Source organism: Temnothorax curvispinosus, unplaced genomic scaffold (assembly GCF_003070985.1).
Source record: "Temnothorax curvispinosus isolate PA1 unplaced genomic scaffold, ASM307098v1 QBEX01010053.1, whole genome shotgun sequence".
Lineage (NCBI taxonomy): Eukaryota > Metazoa > Arthropoda > Insecta > Hymenoptera > Formicidae > Temnothorax > Temnothorax curvispinosus.
In genome coordinates, this window is record NW_020219833.1 from 1,247,199 (window position 1) to 1,274,582 (window position 27,384).

Here is a 27,384-nt window from a genome sequence, read left to right on the forward strand (position 1 = left end):
CTAATTAATATTCACTTTATTTACTAGATGTTTAATATACTTTGCCACCACTTCGATAACAGATGCAGATTTACGAAATTGCAGGTTAACATATATTCAGGCTAACATTTATCAAACCCTATGAGGGAAATGATGGGGACAAGAAAATCAGGCCCGTATAACAATAACCTGAAAAATGTTTAAAAAGAGCGTCCCTGTTCCATGGAACACGAGGCGGCGATGATCGAACCATCGCAGGAGCGTCGAGCGCAATTCAATTGTCGCGGTTGAATTTGTTAATTAACTAGGCAACGAAAAAATCAATAAGTCACGCGAATCTCCTTGGAATAGTCAGTCCATCGCGCCCTTCTTCGCAAACGATCATTTATACTGTGATATTATTTCACGTAAAAAGAGCCGAGTCTCATACACGAATACGCGATCGAGCCGAGTCTCGAGCACGCGAAAGAGCCGAGTCTCTCATACGAATACGCGATTCGAGCCGAGTCTCGATTACGGGGCCCTGTTCGCGATACCGAGTGTCGCTAATAATTCTTTATATACACGTATTCTCTAATTATTCATCCAATTGTATCTCACACAATCTCAGGGGGTTTTTATGCCTTAACAGGCTTTTCCCCCATGAGTCAATAAAGGATTATTTCCCTTGGCTCAAAATCACGACTTGTTTATTTCAAATCTCCGAAACCGGGAGACTTCTTCATGTTGAAGAGGTTTTCGACGATACAGTCCCGTTGCGCACCAGATCAGGCACATGTCGGGAATTTCTTATTAGGGCATACCTTACTGTTTCCCGATCAGGCGCTAACCATACATCGGGCGTGCCTAATCTAATTTCTGCTCGGGACCGCGATCTGAATACTTGGGTCGGAAATAATTTCAAATCTAAATTCAGTAAGCCGCGATCTTTGGACGGATGTTTATATCCCAAGGGCTGTTACACCGACCGGATTCTGCATGTCATATCTTTTTTGCACAACAATGTGCAGTCTATTTGTAGATGCTGTGAGAATGAGCTTTTTCTCATTTGCGGATTTTCTCATGTCGGGAATTTCTTATTAGGGCATACCTTACTGTTTCCCGATCAGGCGCTAACCATACATCGGGCGTGCCTAATCTAATTTCTGCTCGGGTTTATTTCGATAATATAATACCTTAATATTACTGCGTAATTGCTGCGTGATTTACGTTATAAAACAATTTGGTTACAAGGACGTATTGCGAAATAAGATGGATATTAACATCGTCGACAGATGTCGAATTCAAACTGAGTCCTCTTCGAAACGAATGGAATTGAAGATTGTAAGATAAATGTGTGATGTAATTTGCCAAGTCCTTCAAATCGGTGCATGTTTATTCAGCGTGGGATAATCGAGAATGGATTTGATCTAGAATCCGCAATGAGAAAAGTGGGACACCACGCAAAAAAGTGTGAAGTTAAGTGAAAATGATAGTTCACTACGTTAGCGTTGAGTATAACGAGTTTCACGTTGAATACATCCAACACGTGCGACTCCTCTACGCAAGGTTTAATAACTTCTGTAACTTTGTAGTAAAAGTGGTAATATGTTTATTGTAGAGTGGAATTTGTAGAGGGTTTAAAACTGCGTACAAATGAGAACGCGGAAGTGTAATCGAGCTAAAAGCATGGGTTAGTCCTCTCTTTTCTCGATATGTCATCATGAACAAAATACAAAGTCAATAAGGTTTTAACGAGTTTTGATAATAACATGTCTATCGCAGATTAATTCAACTAGATTCAAGTAGCCCTCAGGAATATTAAATATCTACCACTGTACAAAATTATTCATAACTTCTTATTACACGATTTATTATTTATAGAATAATCATTTATTGTGTTATTATATACCGATATTATAATAATAATATAATTTATGTTATGGATCATTTTATTACGATTCAAAATATTCAATTCGCTGTTTTAATGTAATATCCGGACGAGATAATGTATTATTTGCATATTACTGCATATTTGCGTCAAATTAGTTATAATTGGTACAGTATTTCCTTTTTTATTAGCATCTATATGTTTAATATGTTTAATAAATATTACATCATTTAAATGATTTATTTGACTGCCATATACATTTGTTGGTAATGTAGTACGTATGTATGTATTTATTAATCTACGCCTTGCGGCTTAGGATGGTTTGCGGTTTATATCAAATGCACACATATGGTTACATGTTTACACATTTACATAGTAACACAATTGCATAATTTTCATAACATAATTACTTAGTTTATGTATTATTACTGCATAATTTCCCGTGTCTCTTTAGATCTTTCACCCCCACATCCTCTACTAAATTCTCTAATTTATACCCATCAATTGCCAACTTAATATATATTCTCTTTTTGTCCTATCACATCCCTATCCCCTCTTTATTGCACACGTCCCTTCATACATAGCTTCTCGTTCCTTATTATAGTTATTATTTCCTCATTTCTTGCTTCTCCCTTCCTTCGTCTCTTCGCTTCTCTTCTCCTCTTTGTAGTAATATAATTTAATATATATAAACGCGAATGTTTACAAGATTAATGTATAAAACGCAACGTCACGTTTATCCTTAAGACCCAGATCTTTTTCATATTCTATCGCACAAATCCACAATTTATTCGAGCATGACATCAAGAGCTCTTCTAGTACGAGCCAAGCACGTAACACGAGATATCTACGTAAATACGATTTCGTCCGTCTGTGCAGTGTTACGCGACTTAGAAGGGTGGTTTGGAGGGGCGAAAAGCCTTTTTCAATAAAGCCCACTCAATAAAGCGGAAGAGAGCCCGATGACGCAGATGTCGCACACTTACAAACGAAGGTACGAGTCGGACGGGGAAGAATATCGGGATGTAAAGGTGGGCCCTGGGCTACTTGAGACACCATCGCGCCGTAGCCACCAAATAATGAGAAGAGCCCCGGGATTTAGAGATTACCAGCGCGAGAGCATTGCTAAGGGTATGATTTAACGATCGCCTCTTGGCGTGCAACAAGGCACACCGCACCAGTCGTGGGAGGTTTCAAGGGCAAACACGTGTTGCGAAAGCTCCGACGTAGATTTTCGGCGGATGTACATGCGTAGGGATACATTCGAGCTCTATGCGCGTAACGACGATGCGCACATTTCACAGAGTTTATGAAAAAAAGAGCTCGAGGTCAGTGGAAAATAGAACGAAATTCTTTGTTTACGCGCAAAGAGTATCAAAACGCCGATGTTTATTGCAATGACGTCAAAAACAAGCAAAGAGAACATTTTAGGGTAGAAAAGAGGTTTTAAAAATTTTATAATGTAATATAATAGTATATTTCTGCTTCGTCTATAATTTGAAGAAATATATATGCTTTATTCCTGCTGTTTTCTTTATTTTATAAAACATTTCTCTCTTTCCGCTTTCTTTCTTTATTCTCTATTTCCTTTTGTCCATCTCTCTGGATTTTTAATCGTGCACAAATGAAATTCATAATATTATATTTAACAAGAGTAATTACGTGTCAGTGGCAACGGCAGGATGACAACAAAACGTACAAATTAACGAACTAAAATAAAAGACCTTGAACGGAAAGAGAGGAAATTGGAGAAGAAACAAGAGAGGAAGAAAGGGCGCGACGAGAAAGTCTCCGCGTGTTGACGGAGCGCAAGAGGGAAGTATTACCCGGCACGAGTAACCAACAGAGACCTTCACCGAGACCGAGGAAGGTCGACATTGCCCCTGTGCCGTGTGCTCGTAGCACCCCGCTCCATATATAGTAGCGGCAGGCAGGAGCACCCTGGATAGTATAATCAGCCGTCACCAGCAATAGCGGCGGCGGCGACGGCGGCAACAGCGGTAGAGGTAGCAGCAACCCCTGCCGCCTATCACGGCATAAAGAGGACACCGTCGCCGCCGCCACCACCACTACTTTTATACATCACCACCACTACTACAATTTCTCTCCTGCTTACTGCCGCTCACCCTGGCCTAGAGAGATAGCCTTGCTCCTGTGTGACGACTTGACGGGGGTGAGAAGCGACCGTGGCAACGGGGGATGCACGAGGGTCAAGAAGGGCGAGGCGAGGGGTACGGCGAGGGGGATGGACGCAGGCGCGAACGCAGACGCAATAGGCGGACGAAACGGCGCCGAGCATTCCGGCGACGCCAGACAACGCGGCACAATCGAGACGAGATAATCGCTGTGGAACGGAGCTTTAAACTACCCCCGTGGCTATCCACCTACACAGTCGGTCCGCAGCGTTCGATCGTGCATCGACGATATGGGAGTTGTGAAGACGGCGTCGGAGAGCATCCTCGAGGAGACCGTGGTGCCGAGCGAGGAAGCGAATTATTCGCAACAGGGTTACGCCGGTAAGTGAGTTGATTCTTTTTTTCGTGGTTTTACGTGCAAGAAAAAAGTAGAAGCTCTCTCTCTCTCCCTCTCTCTCTCTCTAGAGAGAGAGGAATCGCGAGGCCGTATTCGGACGGAATCGGATGGAGCGCAAATGTATCGAGCGCACCCAGTAGTATCAAGTGCCGCGATCAAGGTCGCCCCATCGCGATCGTTCGCTTGCTCCTTCGCGTTTGGTTGCAGACCGGCTTCGGCGCAGGAATTCGTCCTGCTCGCGACGCCGTAGCTTTAAAGGCGATGTGACGAAGCCGCCCACCCGAGAGCGACTGCTAACAGGTGTTTGGAGATACAGATATACCGCTCGCGGTGTTCTCGTGCACCAGCATCGACGGAGAGATCTTGGCCGTTGTAACGTCGGGCCGTACTCGCAGACGGTCGAGCACCAGCTTGAATTCGCGACGATTTGCGTGACCCTAAGGAATGCCAACGACGTCGTTTAAACGCGAAATTTTCGGCGGATCAGTTGTCCCATCAATTAGACTCTAATTAGCAGATTGAATTAATCCACGTCTCACCAGGCCGTAACACACAACAAATTATTAAAAACATATTTTTTCGAGTTTAGAGCTGAACTGGACTAAAAGGTAGACGAAATTTAATTTAAATGTTGAAGATTGACAGAGAGACTGTTACTTCGAAATTTGACGTTGAGTCACACGTCAGCGGTTAATTGCATTACATCGCGTTCTGGTAGTTTACAGCATATCAATTGAACCGTGTAACACGTATATTGAGCTTTCGGCATGTCTTAAAATTAAAGCGATACGCGCGTGATGTATCATCAACACGTTAATGTTATTGGCATCGCGCGTTGCTAATATCGCGACTTGAGTGTGATAGCGCACGGCATGCCGCGTCCAGTACGAAAAAGCGAGGCTTTAACACTATTTATACTTGCAAGAATCGATAAGTGCCGCAATCAAGTTTTACAAAGAACAAGGCGACTTCGCCTCTGCGTCCCCTCGCTCTGTGACAGTGTCGGCGGAAATTAGCAAAGTACGATAGATAGAAACATCGCCTGTCGATCATTCGGGTGGGTGATGCCTGATCCAGATCTACTTTCAATACGGATATTGCATTGTATTGATTAAAACGAGGTTACAATAAACTGACCCAATTTCTGGCCGGTAGGCGTAAGTTTCGAATCGATTAGACCGCGCGAATTAAAGTCACGTAGAGCATTTACAAGCTAATTGGCCGCATTGTATTTCCTTAATTTTCGAGTTTACTTTCATATGCGGCACGCCCGAGAATAATTTACATTCATCGTGTGATTTCCCGTTTATTTTCGCGGACGAATTATTCATAAAATCGCTCTCGGTCCCGCGGACATAAAGAGTATTTTCACATGTTGTCGAAACATAATAAAATTAAAATAAAACAAGACAAGGTACGTTGCGTGGATGTATCCGTCTGTAAAAACATTTTATGTTGTATTGTAATGCGAAAATTAATCAATCTCGCTGCAGGAACTAAATTGAATTTATTTATTTTATATATCGCTCGTAAAACAATAATACAGGAAGATACATTTTACGAAGGTATTAAGCTTGCTGTGGTGAAAAGTACAAATAATGTGGAATTTTTGCCCTTGGCCCCAAATAACTACCAAGCGACTCAATAGGAAACTCCACGATCCCAGAAGAAACCACACTTAGGCATTCGCGCTTTCAAGGGAAGCCATAAATTGATAGCGGGGTATTAAAGGATGGAACAGTTCAACGTAATACTTGATACACTATCCGCTATCATTATAACGATATTAATATATTAGCTGCGTAATTAAGCTTTACGTAGCACATAACTTGCGTAAAATTTGAGTTATAATGACGTCAATTAACTAATTGTAATGATGTAATTTTAAATGAGCAAAACAAGCTGTCTATGACAATTTTATTTTTAACAACAGAGTACTATTTTGCTCTTATTATACGAAAATACATTATTACGAACCATTTTCAACGTTAATTAACTAGGCAAATAAAATCTTCTGTCTTACAACCTTTCATCTGTTTGTAGAGCAATTAATATCACGATATAGAAAGGCGCAAATTAAGTGGGCAGAGTTAAGCAAACTGATATTTGCCAGCTGGATCGCACACAAGGATAACAAATCGAAAATTAGATACGACTTGAAGTCCAGGAAATAATTCAGTTGCGAAGCATTACATGATCGATCGCCTATTGCAAGTTTAAAACGTAACGTTTCCTTGTGATATCACTATATTAGCGCCATAACTCAAATTATATAAAAATGTGATAATCAAACAGTCTTATAAAGAAAATAGTGATACATTTTTTTAGTAAGTTTTATAAAGTTAACTTAAAGTGTTGTGTATTGGCAGTAACTTTTGAAGTGATTATAACTTTTGAAATGTGTAAGCTTTCCATAGATATAGTCTACCCGGTCAAGGACTGTAAACTTTACTGAAATCCTTTCAAGAAATCGCACGTGCACAAAATCTAGGCATTTATAAAGCAAAGATTTGTCTTGAAGCTCTAAGCTCTTCTTACGCATTTGCTTTCCAACAAAAGTTAATCCGTTTTATTTAATAACTCTTTGTTTCCATAATGCAATTTATACGTGTGTAAAATGTGATTTCGTATCTAAGAGATAAATCCTTTGTAGACGTCACTTCGAACGGTCAGCTTGAAACGCTTGTTGCACAACAGAATAGCATAAGCGCTTGAATCCAAAATCAAATATAAATTGAAGATATAGAACGAGTATCATACTCAATACGATAAAATGAGAGAATAGCGAAAAATTATAATAATTTTATTATTTTTTTAATACCAAATATGTAATTTGTAATTTAATTTTGAAAAATACCAATATATGTAAATATGTAATTTAATTTTAATGGAAGTGCGTGCTACGGAACAACTGAACATTGATCTCTATGGAAATATGTACTTTAATTTAAAAAAATACGTAGTAAGAGAGAAGAGATTATTTAAGTACGTCATGTTATATTTAGTACACATTGCACGTGTCTAAAAGACAAAGTCACGTCTGGATGAGCACCGGCATTATTGGGTTAAAAAAATAACGTTCGCATAAAAAAAATCGTCACAGTTAAGTTAACAAAGTTATTATGCATGAAAAGTTGATATTGAATATCAAAGAGGATTTATATTGTCTTTTATTCAGGTGTCCGGTAGAATTCGTGTGATCTTTAGATATATTAAAGTAACAAATGTCAACATATAATAATCGTTAAAATGATTGATAGAATATGATGAACGTTTTGAGATGCAATTGCATTTTCGTCTTTAGCTTGCACTATGTCAAACATTCAGATTAGTAAAAACTTACTATCTGCTTTAAGAATAATTTGACCAATTTGTTAAGCTTTGTCTTCAAATTCATCGGTTATTGATTCAGCGAAATTCAATTCCTCCGTTTCAGAGTCATTAATTCCTTCATACTCGGAGCTCCGTTCAAGAATCGAAATCGCATCTATCTGCCTGCCTACGTCCTGCATTTCACTTTTTTCTATTTTGTCCGTGGTAGATAATTCATCCTGCCTTTTCAGGAATTGCGCTACATCAGCCTCCAATCCTTCCCTCGGAAGGACATCGTTTTGTTGCCGGCCGATAGCATCCAAGAGCATGCTCATTGTTTCCGTATAATCCGGCTCGAACATTCTTCCCTCGGGATTCTTTTTAAATAAATACTCGGCCTGGAACGGGAATATATTTCTTACTCAGTCAGTGCGATATTTCAGCGCGCCGTGAGTTTGGAGGTCGAATAACAATAAGTATTTTGATAAATAATTTGATGCCTGAAAATATTTTATAATAAATATAAAAAATTAATTAACTTGCAAATAAAGCACAGTACAGCGTCGGTTAATTATGAGATATAAATAAAAGTAATGCGATGCGTGTTTTATTACATATAGAACTGACTTAAAGTACTTTAACTCACAATTCTTTTTTTAATTGAAATGCGTATATGAAACTTTTTCCGGCTGTTAATTTCTATAATTAACCCGGATGTTTCTGCATTCTTCACTCGTACGTGAGAATACGCGAGATAGAATCGACCTCATAATCTGTTTAAAACGGGTCGTGTACCATCATCCCCTATCTACAACCAATATTACGACCCACTTTCACTTTCAATGTCACTCGTCCCACTTCGCTCTGATTTTTACATCAGAATTCTTCTTGTGATTCAACGTAGGACAACCTACGCATCGTTTTACCTTCACACCATTTCAATTCTCCATATATCGCGCGAAAGCTTTGCCATGGTTTTATTTCTAACTGCAACAATGATTGACACAACAATGCAGCTATCATAAATGCTGCTACATAGTTTCACTGTAAACAATACCTAATGTGGGATCGTTCGATAAGCGGAAATGGCGATCGACATTTATAAAATGTGAAAGTTATTACGCGAGAAACCGTTATATATTATTATTCTGGAATTGTTTATTGTAGAAATATATTAAACGCTGCGCGCACAGGTCCATTATTTTCTATTATTAGATATATACCAAACTGATGGTATACAATGAAATTTGACTATGAAATTTGACAATTAATAATGATAGAAATTTAATGATGTTCCCTTTTGCATTGTTTTGGAGTACTGAATTATTATACGCATGAATATCAACACCGATTGCGTGAGGTTTGTCGCTGTTAATAAATTATACTTCTGCGCTAAGCGTCATCTCCGTATTTTACGTGTGCATGAATACCTATGTGGCGCCGGTACAATACGAGCCGATACGAGTGCCACAGAATACTTTAACAAATGAAAATATAACTAATTTCGTAAATGATATCTTACGTTACAAAGATAATCCACACTGCTCGAAAATGTTTTAAGCAAATGAGTTAAAATACAAAATTAATTAAAAAAAAAAAATAAAAGTATATTATACTCTGATTTCTTTATATATAACATACATTTGTATTTTTAATACAATTTTTTCTCTTCGGTAGCATGCACGTGCCATTTTTAATGTGTTTTATCCAATTTTCTTTTATACATCGATGTTGTGAAATAACTTTTTAATAGACGCGTATCTGTTACCTGTTATGATTACGATGGGTTTAAACTTGAGTTTCACGAGACGAGATTTGTTACGTGAATGGAAAATTGAAATTTCACAACGTATGTACAAAAAGCTTTTGTTCTATAATTTCTTAAAGTTTCTTATTTTCTCAGAAAAATAGCCATCGAAAGTATAAATAATTTTACTAAAGTATTCGCTATTTTAAGATTCACAATTTCATAACTTCTCAGCAAAATTGTCTGTCGCGTTGTAAGACTACGCTAATGTAATTTGTAAAGTTGTAAAATTTTATTACGTCACCCATTTGTATTTATGGCAGCTATGTGAATGTTACATTGCATCGCATTCGTAATTTTAGCACAGTCATGACGTCGCACATCGCGAATTCCACCTCGTTATTAATTTTCCTTTGTAACTTGTTCCGCGCGACCGGCACGCTCTTATGCAAGAGCGTCTAAAGATACTGGCTTATTGTTGCGTTATCGTGTTCTATTACCTCGCAATCTCGTATTCGCTCGCGTCTCGATATTTCCCAAACAACGTTAGAATCCTGATTTGTTTGCACGCGGCCCGCATAGAAATGATCACATTATCTACGTCTAAGAGATATTAGAGTTCGTTTTATCGAATTTGCGCGTACAGGTATATAATGATGGAGGAACATATGGCTCAGAAAATTTAGTTGATTTAAGACTACGCAAGTCCAATATAATATTTAGAAAGTAATACGTTTACACGCACGATTTTAATGGTCACATTTTTTTGTAATTAAATGAAATGACACGTAGGACTACTTTGTAGATCGATACTTAGGATACACAGAGTGAATACGATTGAATCTTTGTCAGTCGAGCGATAATTTAAGGCAAATAAGGAAAATAACAAATCTACTAAAGATGTTAAAAAAGATGTTAAAACTAAAGATGTTATTAAAGATGAAAATGAACAATTTACTATACACAGATTTTGTTTACTGACATTGCATTGAAAAGATATTGATCATAACACTTCGCTAGACGAGAGATAACAATTTCTTTGAGACTGTGTACGACGGGTAGCTGAACGATCGATCGAAGTGACGAGACGAAGAACCTCGCCCATATTTTATCAAGGGGTTTTGGATCGTAAACGCACACATTTGACTTCTATATGCATTTCTAGATGAGGTTGATAGAAATAATAATAATATAGTCTCGAGTCTCTCAAAAACGTGGGGAAAGATATTTTCTGGGGCGTGAATTTCGCATATTACCATATGTAAAATTAGTTAATTGGCACTGAAAACTTTGCACTATTTAACTTAAATATTATAATATCACTAACTTTATATAAAATAATTTATAATATCGTCCAGACTTCGTTGCGTTCAGGATACTTTCCTACGGTGACGGCAGTAATGAACAAACTTATTGGTTTATTCGACTAATGTCCTGAATGTCCAATTCTACCAATACAGATTAACTTTAAACTCGGTTTATTTTACTTTTTATCTTTTTCTAATGATTAGAATTAGAAAAAGATGAAATCATGATTCAATGTTGTACGTCAATGGTCCATTTTGGACGAAGTTCTTTTTATCAAACAACCTTCATCCAGTTCATCGGACTGCGAATTTTCGATGTAAAATGTGTTGCTGAGATACTCTTGAAATTTGAATATAGTTTAGTACGATGAATACATGATCTTCATAAATTTATAATCCAAAGATTAGACAGGAAGATATAGAAGATTGTTTTGAAAGCTTAGACGAGCAGAAAAAATTCAATTTTTTTTCATCGTTGAAAGAGATAGCGTTCATAATTATGGATTGTGGCAGTCAGTAAATGTCTCCTTCAAAAAACAATAACTCCGAAGAACGCTTTAAATGTAACCGCACATTGTTGCATATTACCATCGACTCGCTCTGATAGCAATCCAAGACTTCATTTATTTGAAATAATTGTCTTTTAAATAATGAATTCTGAAGATCGGGCATATTACTATAATAGCATGATATACTAATCTACTGAACCCGCTGAGAAATGTCGAAGATAATATGCATTTACTTTATCGACGTTGCATCTCCCTTTCTTGACTTTTTGCCTCTCTCTCTCTCTCTCTCTCTCTCTCTCTCTCTTCTCTTTTTTCCTCATATCTCTTCGTCGTTTTAGTCTCGCTACGATGTTCTATCCATTTAAGAAACTATGTATACACAATGAGAACTTTCTATTAACGATTTTAATGAAAAAAAATCAGTCTAAAAGAAATCATTTTAATGAATTGAAAGTGGGTAAGAACTTTCTCCTATGTAGACGATTTTAAGATTAGGGGAAATGGAAAATTGAAAAAATAAAGATGATGAGATCCGTCATTCGTAAAAAGGTTGCAAAGAGGATTATAATGTTTCGCGTCGACAAAAGTTTCATAATGCAATATCAAGAATATGCACAAGTTGTATGTATATCTTTCAAATAATTTTATATAAAATTGTATGCGAAATTTCATCTGAGAAAGTAGTTCAAGTATATATAATAATATAATATAATTAAGTATAATAATAATATAATTAAGTAAATGCATAAAATGTAAAATAGTTCATAAAATATATAAAAGAAACAAAATTTAATTTAACAATCTGCAATAGTAGTGTAGATTTTTAATCGTTGAATTGCGTCAAGAATATGCACAATATAATTATTTTTTAAATAATTATTTTTTAAATAATTATATATATAATTCTGTTTACAAAACATTTTATTTAACAAAATATAATAAAAAAGCATATACCTACATAAAATGAAGTAAATTCATAAAATGTAATAAAATGTATAAAAGAAACAAAATAATTTTACATAAAATTGTTTGCAAAAGTTTAACGCTAAATTCGCGATACTAGTATTGACCTTAAATCGTAGAATTGCGGTTGTATAATGATCTCTGAAGAGATTGATCGTGAATACCAAATTAAAACGACTACTGAAGCCGATAGTGAAAAAAATTGCTTATGCCCTTTGCGTTTCTCCGTAATAGCGGACCGATCAAAACCGACGAAGCTCGAAATCACGAAATTATAGATAGAAGGTCCCGATATGGTCGACGGAGAGCCAAGAGAACGGTCATGCTCCTATTCCCCTCGTGGTTCGATGCTCCGGAGTGGAACGGCGTCTAATCGTGAGCAGCAACCTATCGATTTCCACGGGAACGGGATTCAAAGTGTGAAAGTTGTTCTCGCATTCGCACATGCGAAATGTTCCTTTCGCGGCGATTGCCGAACTATGTCGAAAATCTAACGGAATTACCTAATTTGGCGATGCCTTAGAGTGGACGTTCGCACACCGAACGGGTCCCAACAAAAATTTTATTTGCCGTCTAACGCTCCTGTCTAACGCTTTCACTCCTGTTAATTGCAGTCATTTGCGCGAGTCATCATTTTTTCCTAGCCAAACCATCACTCAAACATAAATCGTCGTTCGAGATTGCTGTTTGAAATTTTATTTACATTTATTTAAAATTTTTGAATAATAGAATTTATTCCGCAAAGTTTAATCTCAAATTATTTTTATGCTTATTTAAGCGAGATATATTGTTGCATTTGTTCAATAAAATTATAAAATAAATTAATTTTTTAATACCGCGAGATATTTTTCAAACAGTTTAGAGACTGTGATGAAAGAAATAAACTGTGATATAATATCTTTAATATGCCTAGATTTTTAAACTCCATTTTATACGTAAAGAAAAACAACATACATTTGACAATTTTAGAGATCTTCAAATAAATTAAAATATATATAATTTCATCGATAAACTCTTCATAATACGTAAGGCCATATAACTTTTTTCTTGTTGTTCCGGCATGAATTGATGATTACGGCAAAGCCATCTATCAGCTGCAAAAAATTCGGATACGCGTCATGAAACGTGCAGTATTGTCACGATTTTATACGATTTGCAACAATTTTATACATTTATCAAACAAGTTAATCTTAATTTATCTTGTATACTCCTGACATTGATATCTTCCCTCTGACGAGGGATAATCGTCAAATGTCACGCCGCGCCGTGATCCCGCGAGTACGAGACAAACTCTGAATTTAATCGAATTAAAAGGGGGTCACTCGACGTAATTACTCCTGAGGTCCTTCAGTAAAACAAACTAAAATTCGTTAAGACCGTCGAAGTTTAGTCTGCCAGAACGCGACGATACTATAATTCATTTGTTGCAGCGTATTGTGCAAGTTTAGCAAATTAATTTCATTGCTTTCTTGTGCAACGTTTCTCGCATTTGCCTTACACAATTTCCATCTCGAACTATTATCTTAACTACCGGTGAAACGGTAATTGCGATGAAAATTTACATACTACTATTTTTTTTTTTTTTCTTTCTTTTTTTTTTTTTTTTTTTTTATTATTAATTGAATGTAATATTTTCGCGATAATGAGACGTTAATAAAAGATAACAAACAATGATATACTAACGAGAAAATCTATTGGATCCTCCGGTCGTAATTTTGCAACTTCTATCAAAGCTTCGGTCAATGTCGGAAAAACGTACTTCATTAGGTAATGTCGTAATGGCTCTGCCAAAATACAAAGCCTTTCTTCTTCCTCTTGTTTCAACTTCTCCATTAAGTTCATCTATAAAAGACAATGCTTTATCCGTTATACAATCCGTATCACTGAATTACATTGTTTATATTGTTGACAATCGAAGAACATCGAATCCAGACAAATTAGTGGTATATTACAACAAAATTTCCATATTACATAAAATAATCATGAATAAGGGAAAGGTCGAGAGCTATGGTTGACATTTCACAAGATAGGTATTTTACAATGACTGACATGAGAATGGAAGTCTTGTTTGGGATCTTAAATAATTTAATATTTGCGTATTATGTAATATGTGAGAAATTTATTTTTTATTCTTCTTCCGCTCTACCTGGATGATTACTGTCGTGTAATTACGATTTTGCATGTACAAAAGAGCTATCTTATGAGCGGCCAACCGTGATCGATACGCATTTGCATTTGCCGGTAGCTTGAGACACTAATGTATAAAACACGGGTACACAAGCTCCGTATGCAAAAAAGCCCCGTAAACTTCAAACACGACTAATCCTGGTCAGTCGCGTAACTTTATCGGATACGTGATGCATAAAAAACAGATTAATATTGCAAGCTAGTAACTTTAACTCGTCTGGTTCGTTTAATCTCCAAATCCGCTTACGAGTCACTAATTTTCCTTTAAAAGTAATTTTCCAGAATCGGGAAATTTTACACAGTTCCGTAGAACAACGTAATATGCACATTGTAAATCCCTAGCGGAGAAATTAGAAATATTGACCCAGTATAGAAATATTCGTCGATGCAGACATAAATTTCGCCGAGATCAATAGTGTAGTCATTTATGACCGACGGTGCGGTTTGAGATTGAAAGAAAAGCTGAATATCTGCTTCGAATTACGCCCAGCTAAGCATAAACTTGATAACTGCTCTCGTAATTACATTGAATAGATTAAAAGCTCGTTCATGAAAAATGTGCATCTATATTGCAATAGTATAAAAAAGAAAAGAGAAAGTAATTAAATATGCCAACCGCATTATATGAGTTATAATATCCTAATTATTGCAAACGTGAACTTATTTTATGTTCCTTGATTTGAATACGTTTTACCTTTAAACAATTGAGGGATAGTTTGGCAATTTCAATAATTAAGTTGATTTTGCATGCAAATTAATGGCTTATATACATCGGAATATTTGATATTAAAACATTAATATAAACAATTTTGGGAACTAATTTATTACCTATCTCTATGTATCACACTAATTCAATATTTCCTTGCATATATAAATATTTATGCGGAATAAATTAAAATATATTCAGCTGCATAGACATAAAGTTTGACTTTTAAATACAAAAAGAATTTACCAACCCATTCCGTCATTTTCTCTTCGCGCTGCCGTTTACATTCCAAAATTTCTCGCTCTTTTCGTAATTTTTCCGCAATTTCAGCAGCACGTGCTTCTGCTTCGGTGCGTTTTCGTGCAATTTCCATTTCCTCGGCTGTTGGTCCTAGACAAAAAAAAAGAATTTTACGTTTTATGATCTCTAATAAAAAAAATTATGATAAAATAACATAATCAATTAAACAATAATAAATTTTATAACGGCTTTCTTAATTACGAAAGCTTTTTTCCTTCGCTATTATATCAAATAAAATTAACTTAGATATAATTTTATTAATCGGTATAAGAGCCAGTTTCTTCGATATCGGTTCACGCTAATTGAACATAACTGAATGTGTTCTCCCTTTCTCTTTGTAGATCGTAGATATAATTACGATACGAAATAAAGAAAAAACGAACTAAGATTGACCAGCAACGAAAGAATCGACCTTTATAGCTAACGAGAAATACAAGTGTATTAAAAATTAAGACCGTTGTTCCAGAAATTATTACTCGATACTTTGAAGGAAGTTTATATCTCGTGATTCAACGGGGCTTTATCAGAGAATAAGTCCTCTTTAATTTCACTGCGAACAATAGAAGGCATCGTCCCGTGACATTTATCTTTTCGTGAGTTTAGAAATGGCAGAAATAATGGGCGTACGGTAACAGGACACGCGCAACAATATTGGAAACGGATAGAAGACGTTCCATGTGCATATTGTGAAGTATGGTAAAAGTTGAGATGAGACATAAAATCACGGGAGAGAGTATGAATTATCGCGCACCGTAATTTCTTGGTTTTCCTAGCTTTTCCAAGCAGCGATAAATCGTAGGAAACATATCCGGACAAGTGTCAGTTTCCACGGAGATGACGAGTGGGTGGATTTCCATCTCGTCGAATAATTGTAGCGGCGTGTTATCGTCGGTATTTCTTTCCCTGGAATATCATCCGTGATGCAATGCGTTTGTCGCAAAACTTTTATGTGAATATAAGCTTCCGCATTTTAAAACGGCAAAGTTATTTATATAAACAGGCAAAACTCACACACAGTTTTGCCTGTTTGTTCGGCAAATGCAGAATGTAAATAAACTATACAGATCGCATTAATGATAATTTATATTATTTAAATACGGTTTGTAAAAACAAATTAAGAAAATACAGGCTTTTTTTTAAATATATATATGTATAGTATCATAATATTAAAAACATTTTTTCAGCTGAAAATGTATTTAATTGAATTAAAATCGCTCGAGTAATTCCCGTTTTAAGTTGTGCCGTATCGCAAAGTAATTACCACATAATTTTTAATTGGCTTAGTATACTTGATTTTCTCAGTTGTTACATTTTATTGCAGATGCAATCGATCTTTATCCATGCACTTTCCAATCCCATTTGTGTGGGATTGGAAGCTAGCTTCAATATCGATTCCCCCCCCCCCCCCCATCAAAGTTGTCACGCTATTGATATGAATAAACCACAGTTCTTTTCACGTGCAAAAATACCTTCAAGCCACCGTATATATTTTTCGTATATGTAATTAATACCTGTATTCTCTCATACGTCGTAGCATGTGCTCCTCTGTATAATGCGTGTTTTGTATTTCTCTCTCTGGACGATTTATGATTCGTTCCTTCAGAAAATCATCGCTCGCTTCCAAAACTACAACCAATTCCGGCAGAATCGCCGCGTCATTTCTAACTTCGACATTCTCGTCCACGAATTTTTCTTCGGCTTCCTCTAAACTCTCCTCGCTGATCAAAAATAGATTTCTGGCTTGTTCAAGAGTTTTCGGATGTCCATCCATCACGTATCCGTGATTCAAACAATCCTTCGTATCCAGCCGGTTTAGGAACAACCTTCCACATTAATTGATATTTCTACTATTATTTGAACAATACAAAATAAATTATTTGCTGATTTCATAATATTAATTAAATCGTTTATAAAGGTAGATAAGTTTTATATAAATCTTATTAAAATTTATGCTTTAAGTTTTGCAGTCAGAACTTCGCATTATAAATTTTAATCCGTATTTGAATATATGCTATTTCTGGGTAAACAATCCAAGTATTGTTTTCGACTTTTAATTAAATACTTTCTTGCAACAATGTTACATCCAGGCTATAAGGTCGATAAAGCAGGGTTGTGACCTGCGACGTAGAATGAAATTTATTCTACGCTGTTACGTTTGCGTCGAAACTTTGTGTACATCTCGTGTAACTTATCCGGCAAGAGAATGATGTTCAAAGAAGTACAGTGCATTTATGAGGGATCGTACGCGAAAAGCCTTGTTTCCCGCTAGTTTTATAGTCTCTAGAAAAATGTTGAAAAAATATACAAGAATCCATATTCATTTATTACGGATTTGCACGCGCATCGCCGATATATCGATCCGAATAGAACGTAAACCATATTATAGGACCTCGTAAACGCGTTTTCGGTTTTCATGCAATTTAGCGTTTGTCGGAGAAAGCATAACCCCATGGCTCTTAACTGCTAACTGCACTATTGCGCCATTATACCATTAAATCAGATAACGTTACAGCGTCAACGTGATTACAGTACCGCAACGCAGGAAATAAAGCCGGTTAACGATGTGAGGCAGCGCTTTCCAAATATACCCGAGCTTCGTGACGCCGAGCTCGAGAGTAACCGCTCGCTAAAGAGAATTTGCAAAAATAGCACATAAATATTTAATAACTTGTTCAAGATGATATCGTCGAGACGGCCATTATTCGCTGCCATGTTAGACCGGATCTCGTCAAGCTGCTCCTGCAACTTTACCGGGCTCACGATAATCTCTTTTTTGTCTTCTGCATCTTCTTCCTTAGCCCCTTTACCCTCGTCGCCAACAGCACTTTCTGCTGCATCTCTCAGGTCATCTTGTGCTGTTTCTGCTTTCGCGGCTTCGATGTCGTCGACCTTAGAATTGCGCGATTGCTGACTTTATTGCTAATTGTTATATACGGAATGTGTATATTAACAACAATTTTCACTTTTCATAAATAAATACACGCTCACCAATTTTTGAATTGTATCAGAGATCAATGTTTTCACGTGAACGTAAGGTATTCCATAATGTTTCGCGAGATATCGAGCGACCCGGGTTTTCCCAGATGCTGGTGGACCAAGAACGATTATTTTCACCGGGCGTAGATTTCGCGCTGCTTTATATTCCTCTATGACTGCGTCTACAATGTCTCGGAACGGCATGTCAAAATACCAGTGTATTCGATCGATGATATATACGGGATCGATGTTTAAATCTACTGTCATCTGATCGTATATCTGCTGTGAAACTTCCGGCAGTAAAAGGGCCTCATCCTTCGATACGTTTTTCACCTTACCAGTAGTTAAACCCTGACTGATTTTCTGTCGCAAAGATATTAATCAGAGGCTAAAAATACTTTATATATACATCGTAGTACATTAATTTTCAAATCGTTTACTTTATTTTGCAATTTCTTGAAAATTCATTTTACTAAAAATGTACCTTATTGCGTAAAAGAATAATAATACGGAAAGACTATTGAAGAGATTAATGTCTTTGCGTTTTATAAAGACTTAGCAACAAGTATTGGAGACTGTTTGCACGCGGTATGCAAATCTTCATAATAAAAGAAATATTCATAAATTATGGCGAAGAGTTAATATTCGCAATCTTTCAACGGTCTCGCTAAATTCCACTCAAAGTACTTGAATTCTTTTCTCCGCTTACTTGTATAAACCAGTTTATGCAAGTAGGACGAAGAATGTTTCAAAAACTGGTTTGCGCCAGTAAAACGGAATATGAAGCAAATTATTGAAATCAACCCCCATTTCGAGTAATTGAGGTCAATAAACATTTATGCAGAAAAGATAACGCGATGAAGACTGCAATAATAATGTTTTTATATTTGTTTGTACTGTGTCTGATTTTCTTATTGCAAATGCATATTTAAATAAAAAAACAAAAACAGGAAATATAAGAAAATATTTATAATACGATATTTATATAGTTAGTCAATAAGTGAAAAAATTCGTACCTTAACGATCGTATTTTGAGAGATTAATTCTTGCTCCACCGCGACGATATACCGCATCGGAGGCCAATTTTGTAGCACCGACGATACAGTTCTGAAAATCAAATTACTTGTAACGATAAGCGGATTTGGCTAGCCAGACAATTAGAACTCCAGCGTGCTCCAACAAGCTTACGTTAATATCACCCATCAACGCATCAAGATTTATAGAATATTAAACTTTTTCAGGAATAATGAAACATTTTGAAGTCACGATATCTATTATATTTATATATAATATATGCATGTATGTAATATAAACTATTTTATTGTTATTTTTATTGTTGCCATTATTTTTATAATAATATCAATTCTCTTTAAAAAGTATATGTAGAGACATTAATTTATAAAATGTTTATGTTTTCTGATATATAAAAAAATGAAATCAATGAGAAAAATAGCATTTTTCAATTAAATTTTTTATTACGATATTGCGATATTAGCAATATTTGGTGATACTAGATTTATTATTAAAGATAATATTAATGAAAAAAAGCTTTATTGCAAATATTATTTTATACTACACAAAGCCTTGAATTTCTATATAATGTAATGTATTTCGAGGCGCATCTGTTTTATTCTTCAAACGTCGAAATGAATACCAATATCGCAATTTCTCGAACCAGATAAATGGGATCTTTTTTTTCCTTCTATTATCACACTCACGCGGCCAAGTCGCGAACGTGTAAAAGAGGTATCTTGTTCCGTCCCTCGCCAAATATCGGTAAGAAAGGCGCGTTTTGCCAGGCCATTTTGAACAAATAATGAAGCGGATTTTCTTCTTCGCCGTAGGTGATACCGCAACAAATTACCAGAGTTTTCAATATATTCTTTAAATTAGCGATCTTCTTCACAGCCACAACCTCTCTCTCACACTGAATATGTTCCTTGTAATTCGGATGGGGTTTTCGCTTTCGATAATCTGCTTCCGTGAATGGTAAATCTGGATCTGACGGATTTAACGGCTTCGTGAAAGCCCACGTCATTATAGTGGAAATCAAAATAAAATGTCGTGTTGGCTGCTCTCGTTTGAAGGCTTTTGACGATTTTTTCTCTGTATTTTCCAGCATGTGAACAATCTCTAAAACCAGAAGAGACTATATTTATTGTCTCGATAAAACCCTAAGTGGCCGTAAGTTTTAGAATCTTTTATTTTTTAATAATGGCTTAGTGCGTCAAGCAACTTCCTTTTATTACTTAAACGATAAGACGAGCTAGGTATAGATATCTCGTTTTATTACTTATTCCCCAACGGAATACAAAATGAAAATTTAAACTATACAGGCATTTAATAATTCCTACTAATTACATGACTTAATTCGAAAAAGGATTGTTTTTAATTAATGCTCAAAATATACGACACTAGTTTTCTATGCTACATTTTTTTAATTAAACATTTTTTATGTAAATATATTTTATTATAATGAAATATCCAATCTCTAATATAATTAATATACTTTAGCATTTTCTTCTCTCTATTTCGCGTTAAATCTGTGGACATCAGGAAAGATAATGAAATTACACCATTCTTGCCTTAATTATTAATTAATTAAAAGGCAAATTTCATTTTCCAACTCTGCGTCTATTTTACAATGCAATTTGCAAGAAACGGAATTTCAAGTTGAATATCGAGAATTTGATTCCATGTTTAATGAAGTATATTGACACATAAAATGCAAAAATCTTTTATTAAAAGTAAAATAATTTATTTTACGAAGATCACATTTCTCTTCTTACAATGTTAAACTAAAATGAAAGCAATATATATATTTATGGAAGCAATGTATTTGTATCAACGTACCCTTCAAGACCCAACATGCTTCTTTGATTTGGTCTGGTTCCTGTGTAATGTCATAGATAATGACACTACAAATCATCAATTCAGATAAAAGAAGGCCTTGGTCGTCCGAGTTAATCACCGTTACGTCTTCTGGGCACGAGTACTGTCGGACAGCGATGAAAATCAAATAATATTATGTGCTAACAAATTTATCACACTTTTGTCTCACAGACTTCTTCGCTTCTTGCACTTGTCTTCGTCTTATTTTATTACTGATTCTCGTATCAAGACGCGTAATGGCATGTGAACGCACGATATAAAAGCGTTAACATAATACATTAATCAACAATGTGCATACAACTGATATCTACTATTAACAATTTCAGGTCAGATGTGTTAAAAACGTGCATATAAAAAATCCATGCACTTGCGAGAGAAATATCCGATAAAAGCAAACTTTAATTTCGAAATACCGAGAAAAAACCACCGTTATCGAACTTGACGAAACTTGAAATTTAAAAGAACTTGAAGATATTACCTCGCGATCCAGAACTGTACCGATCACTTCGTATTTTCTTGGAACTTCTGCACTCTTGTCCGGCCACTTTCTTTTCTGTCTCTCATTTCCTTCTGCATACTCATCACCTTCGTCCTCGAATTCATCTTCTTCGTCCGGCGGAGCGTCTGGTGGTGTACTCAGTGGCTCGATATAGATAGTATCCGATAGTACCTGAATATTATTAATAAGCTCAATTTTAGCACAATACATTAATTATATAAGTGTCATTCGTTAAGAATTTAATTTAAAAATTACATATAAAATTACCTCTAAAACCTATTTGCATATTTTATTTATGTATAAATATATGCGCATTATTTTTTTTCTTCTAGCTTAATCAATATTATTTTCTTCTAGATTAATATCTCGTTACAAAAAATATTTATAAACAGAAAAAGTATCTCATAGGCTAATCACAAATTCTACGACCTACTTTCAAAGATTCTATAATAGAAAAAGAAAAGTATTGCCGTCGCGTATTTAATGAGAAATATGAATAAAAGAATATTATGCAATTCTACTGAGTTGGTTTAAAGTCCGCTTTATACAACATGCCTTTGAAAAGTTTTTTGTGCGCATCAGCGTACATCTTTTATTTAGAACCATTATTCTGAACCATCTGACGATTCAATTTGTCGATGTATATTGATGTAATGTTAGTTTTACAAACTGAACCGCAAACCCAAATATTTGTTTTATAAGCTACGCTACAATGGTTAAAGATAACAAATCAACTATGAGCTATGAGAAACCCTCGAGGGCAAATGCAAAAGTAATAATGATCATTTTTCATGCAATTTTTATTTTACTTTGTGGAAAGCAATATAAAGCGATTAGTTCATGCAGCGTTACGGTTACCTTATCGGTATGATTAAAAAAAAAACGTTGAAAGATTTTTTTCTTTTTAGAAATTATTCTTTTTTATTGATTATTGCGCACTAGTATGGTTAACACAATGCAGATGGTGTTCGAATCAAAGGTTTCCATATTCATAAGTTTCTGATTGCCATAGCTTTCAACGTCAAATATCTACTTTTCATCATGTTTTGGAAAGCATTTTATCGTGATACTCGCATATTTCGGAAAATACAATTAATTCAAAGCGAGATGATACAATACATTGTATGTATGAATAATTAAATGCTTTTCAAAATAGCTAAAAATATCTTTGTTCCAATACTTAACTTAATATGCTTTTTACTTATTTTTTTAATAATCTATTTAATATCATTTTTGTTAACAATTGCATTTTTAAAACAACAATATTATCATTTTAATATTGGTCCTACATACATAAAATGTATATTTCTTCCACACTTGTACGAATTTATATTACCAAAAAGCTGTGACACAAATATATAACAAAACAGAATTATGGTTTTAAAATTAAAATAAAATGAAAAAAATACAGACAAAAAAATAAGTATTATTTTTATAATTTTTACCTAAAACATTTTCTAATATATCTGCGTATTTAATAGATTAGTATAAAAGATTTGTTATTTTTTCATCAAGCTTTGTATTAAACTTAAAATCAAAGATCTTTGTGAAAACAAGATTGAAAATTTTCTTTTAAAAATATTATATTAAAGTTTGTAGCGGCAATTTTTCTTTAACTTTGGTGAAAATTTGTTCCCAATTTTATATACAAATATTGAGATAATATTTTGTATATACATATACAATATTATACGATAAATAAATATATATATATATATATAATAAATCATCAAATACCATACATCAGTTAATATCTTTCCGTGATAACTGTCAATATGATTGATGAAAATACGCCAAGGCTTAAAATGCGGTTTCACATTTTCAGTTGACAAATCACAATTCTCTTGTCGTTTTCCAGTCATCTCAAAGTCTAACAGATTGTTCAAAATGTCCGCAGCGTTTGTTAGTTTAGTTGTCGATATATTTTGTTTGTTATCCATATTTGCCAAATAAATACACGTGGCATATAACTATTACATCACAAATATACGATATTTTGATATGCGAAGTTATGTGAGCTGCGGGATACGTTTTGCTATCGACATTTCTGGACATGTTATCGAATTGCTGGATTTGCAACTTCAATATGATAAAAAATCTGTTATGTCTATCTATCTATATATCTCATCTCTATCTAATATAAATAAGTATATGTATAACAATATATAGCGTGTTAGAAATTTTAGCAGTTATGTTATTGTACATTATAATAAAACTAAATAACATAACTGTTATTATAATAATTAATTAAACATTATTAATATTTTCTTAATATATACATATATGTAGAGAAAAATACATTTTTTAATGCTTAGTTTCTAATTGTATCGTAAATTTTCTCTTTTTTTTCTAGATGATTTAATTAAAAATCGAAAAATAGATGAAGAGAAAGAAAAGATAAGAAAATGTGGGATATCTTATATATATCTATATTATGTGACTATTAAATAACGAAATACTTAAGTAGAGTTATTAATATTCATATATACTGTTTATTAAATAATTACTAATTATTAATTTCAAAGTATATTAAATTAATTCAAACATTGTACATATACTTTATTATTAATGAGGTTAATACATATGACATGAAGGTTATACGTTCGAGGATTACGTTAGGGAGATGTACAAGGAAAATGTGGAGGTTGTGTCAATTCCTTGATACGAAACAAACGTGCGCGCATTTCAATTCTAGGACAACCCCTCTGAGAAAAGCTATTCGAAAACTGAAATTATAAGTAGCAGAGATAAAGTGTATATATCTACTACTCTTACGTTGAACTTGAGCCATTAAATAAAACGAGTTTATTTTAAATAATTTGCAATTCAGGAAATAAAATCTGGGACAGAATTCTATTTATAATATTAATAATTTAGGAAATATAATCAGGAAATAAGTAATTCAGGAAATAAATAATTCAGGAAATAAAATCTGAAAAAAATTCTATTTCTACTATTCTAAATAATAATGTCATAATATAATTACATTTGGATATATCTATGTATTTATTTTGATGCGTACAATGTTCTCTATATATTACATATATGGTACATAAAATTATAAACAATATCCTCTCTCAAACACAATCATGATTCATACATTATATATATATATATATATTAGGGTATATATATATATGTATATACATATATTAGGGTGTGTCATTTTGGAGCAACTTTTTTTTTCATTTCACGAATAGCATATATACTTGCAGGAAGGTAAAATAAGATACCTGTTAAAATTTTAGCCCTTAATATTAATATTATCAGGTCGCTCATCGCGATTTTTTATTTTTTATTTAGTAAGATAGAAAAAATTTTATAACTATCTAACAAACAGTAATACAGCATTGCGCCACATAGATTTTCTGTAGTAAATTTACCGCTCTACAAAAAAGATCGCTTATCATTTTTTCATAAATTCAATCGTTCAAAAGATATTCAAAGTTAAAGTTTGATAAATTTTATAAAAATTGTTTTTGCTTCTTATGAATGTTGTATCATATTGACTATCAAAAATTATGAAATAATCAATACATATTTTTGTAGAAAATTTAACGATCTACAAAAAGGTCTCTTATGTTTTTTTCATAAATATAACCATTTAGATGATATTAAGGTTTAAAGTTCAAAGTATAAATATATATATATATATATATATATATATATATATATATATAATATATAGATAATATATATATTATATGTGTGTGTATAAAAGTAATAAATAAGCAAGCAGCTAGCGAATAGATTATATTCTGGTATAAAGAAATACATGAATAAATATCAAACGATACAAAATTTCAGAGATAATAAATTTCAACGACGACGAATTTTTCACAAAGCGATAGGGGAAAAGACAAGGAGGGTTGGTGGAGTCTAAAGAAACGAAGGTCAGAGAGGGTCGAGAAGGAAGAGGTCAAGGCCGCCAGTATTCAACGAAACGAAACCTATGTTCAAAGTAATGTTTTTTTAGGCCGTAACAAATATTTGTTATAACATACACTCGTTATAACGTACATTAATACTGATTCGATATAAAACAGAAATCCTTAGAATGATCAAAATGTATTTATGTATAATGGGATTAATGGTGAAAGCACCTAAATACGGTATGTAAATTCCTTGGCCTTGTAAGGAGCATCCTAATATAGCATCCGAAGGACTATTCGAGCTCTTCGTGCAAAGAAAAGGGTCAGGGATAGCGAACGTCATACGCAACATTTTAGCGCAATAAATGAAAAAAGTTATTGGCATGTTTTGACAGGATGACAAGTGCGTGTATCGGTTACAGATGGAAATTTGATTGGACAACAGGTTGGAGAAATAGGATAGGTTGTTTTCAATTATTGCTTACCCGTTGCTATATGAGCCTTAAAAACCGAATTTCAGATCGTAAGATTGATTGATTTGATATTACAAGGGTAATATTTCAATAATTTCCCATATTGCGAAACAATGCTTGCGATATTTACAAATATTTTCGATTAATTGTGCTTTGATAATAAATATGCAAATAAAATATAAATATTTCGGTGCATTCTCAAATTAATGTTATATAATTTGTTTTAAATAAATAATCAAGATATAATTTAAGATTGAAAATATATTGGAATAACTTTAACATTCACATGCGTTGTTTTGATCTAATTTTGTTCTTTTTATTTAATAACGATCGTGAGAAGAATCGTAAATACAAGCGTCATTTATTTGCGTCATTCATGTACGTGTTATCCGGGGAAAGTTATTAATGAGAAAAATCTCTCGAGAAATGTCGAGGAAATAAAACTTAGTTATTATTGACGACAAATATCAGAAGTCTTGCGATGGCAGCGACCCCGTAATTCACTAAACCTCGATCATCAATCATTTGACCATATACATTACTGCGACGTCTGCGACTCGGCATGACACCTACGAAAAAGTATCTCGTAAATCGTACTCTGCGTTGAAAACTTCACATATTTGTCACGCAAGTATAAGCTTTTAGTTCGCAACACATAAATACATATACAACGTGAAGAAAGCACACTGGAAGCATGTGTATTTTATAATTTATGATGACATTCGATTTCAATGTCGTTTTCAATCTCTCTGTCGATGGTACAGGCCTTTATTAAAAAAAAAAGAAAAAACAATAAAAAGATATTTTTTTTATGTATATGCAGCTGTAGAGCAGTAAAATGTGAAAGCCGGAACCGAAAAACGGATTACAGAGTTGGAAAAGTTCAAATTAAATCACAAAGTGCAGAAAGACTTCCTTGTGATATTGCAATCAATTGTAAGTCCGCGTCGGCTTTGAGTTCAAGGGCGCGCGCGCACGCACACACACACACACACACACACACACACATTTTATACCTTTCTTATAAACATTGTTATTTACGTGGAAAAAACTGTTACACTCGTGACGCGATTTTACATGCGTATTGAATAGAGCGCGACGCGGGCAAAAGTTAACTCGACTCGAGATATCTGCTATCATAATAACAAATGAAAACTTTACAACGCAACAGTAAACTACCTACGCGCACTCTTGTTCGCCGCATGATTCTATTTCATTTGCTCGTTGCAAGTGGCAACAAGCAGCAAAAAACCCGCATAT

At 34.3% G+C, this 27,384-nt stretch overlaps 1 protein-coding gene across 2 annotated transcripts in view; it reads left to right on the forward strand.

Moving 5' to 3' along the window:
• Positions 1-4,137: 4,137 nt before the first annotated feature.
• The window catches only part of LOC112459671 (synaptotagmin-10-like), a 31,116-nt gene continuing 7,869 nt past the window's right edge, over positions 4,138-27,384 (forward strand). The window contains exon 1 of one of the 2 annotated variants that reach the window (XM_025023902.1): positions 4,138-4,365. In XM_025023902.1, the coding sequence (XP_024879670.1) occupies positions 4,275-4,365 (91 nt within the window). In that variant the 5' untranslated portion in view covers positions 4,138-4,274. The remainder of the gene's footprint in view (positions 4,366-27,384) is intronic. The other variant, XM_025023903.1, reaches the window with a different exon arrangement.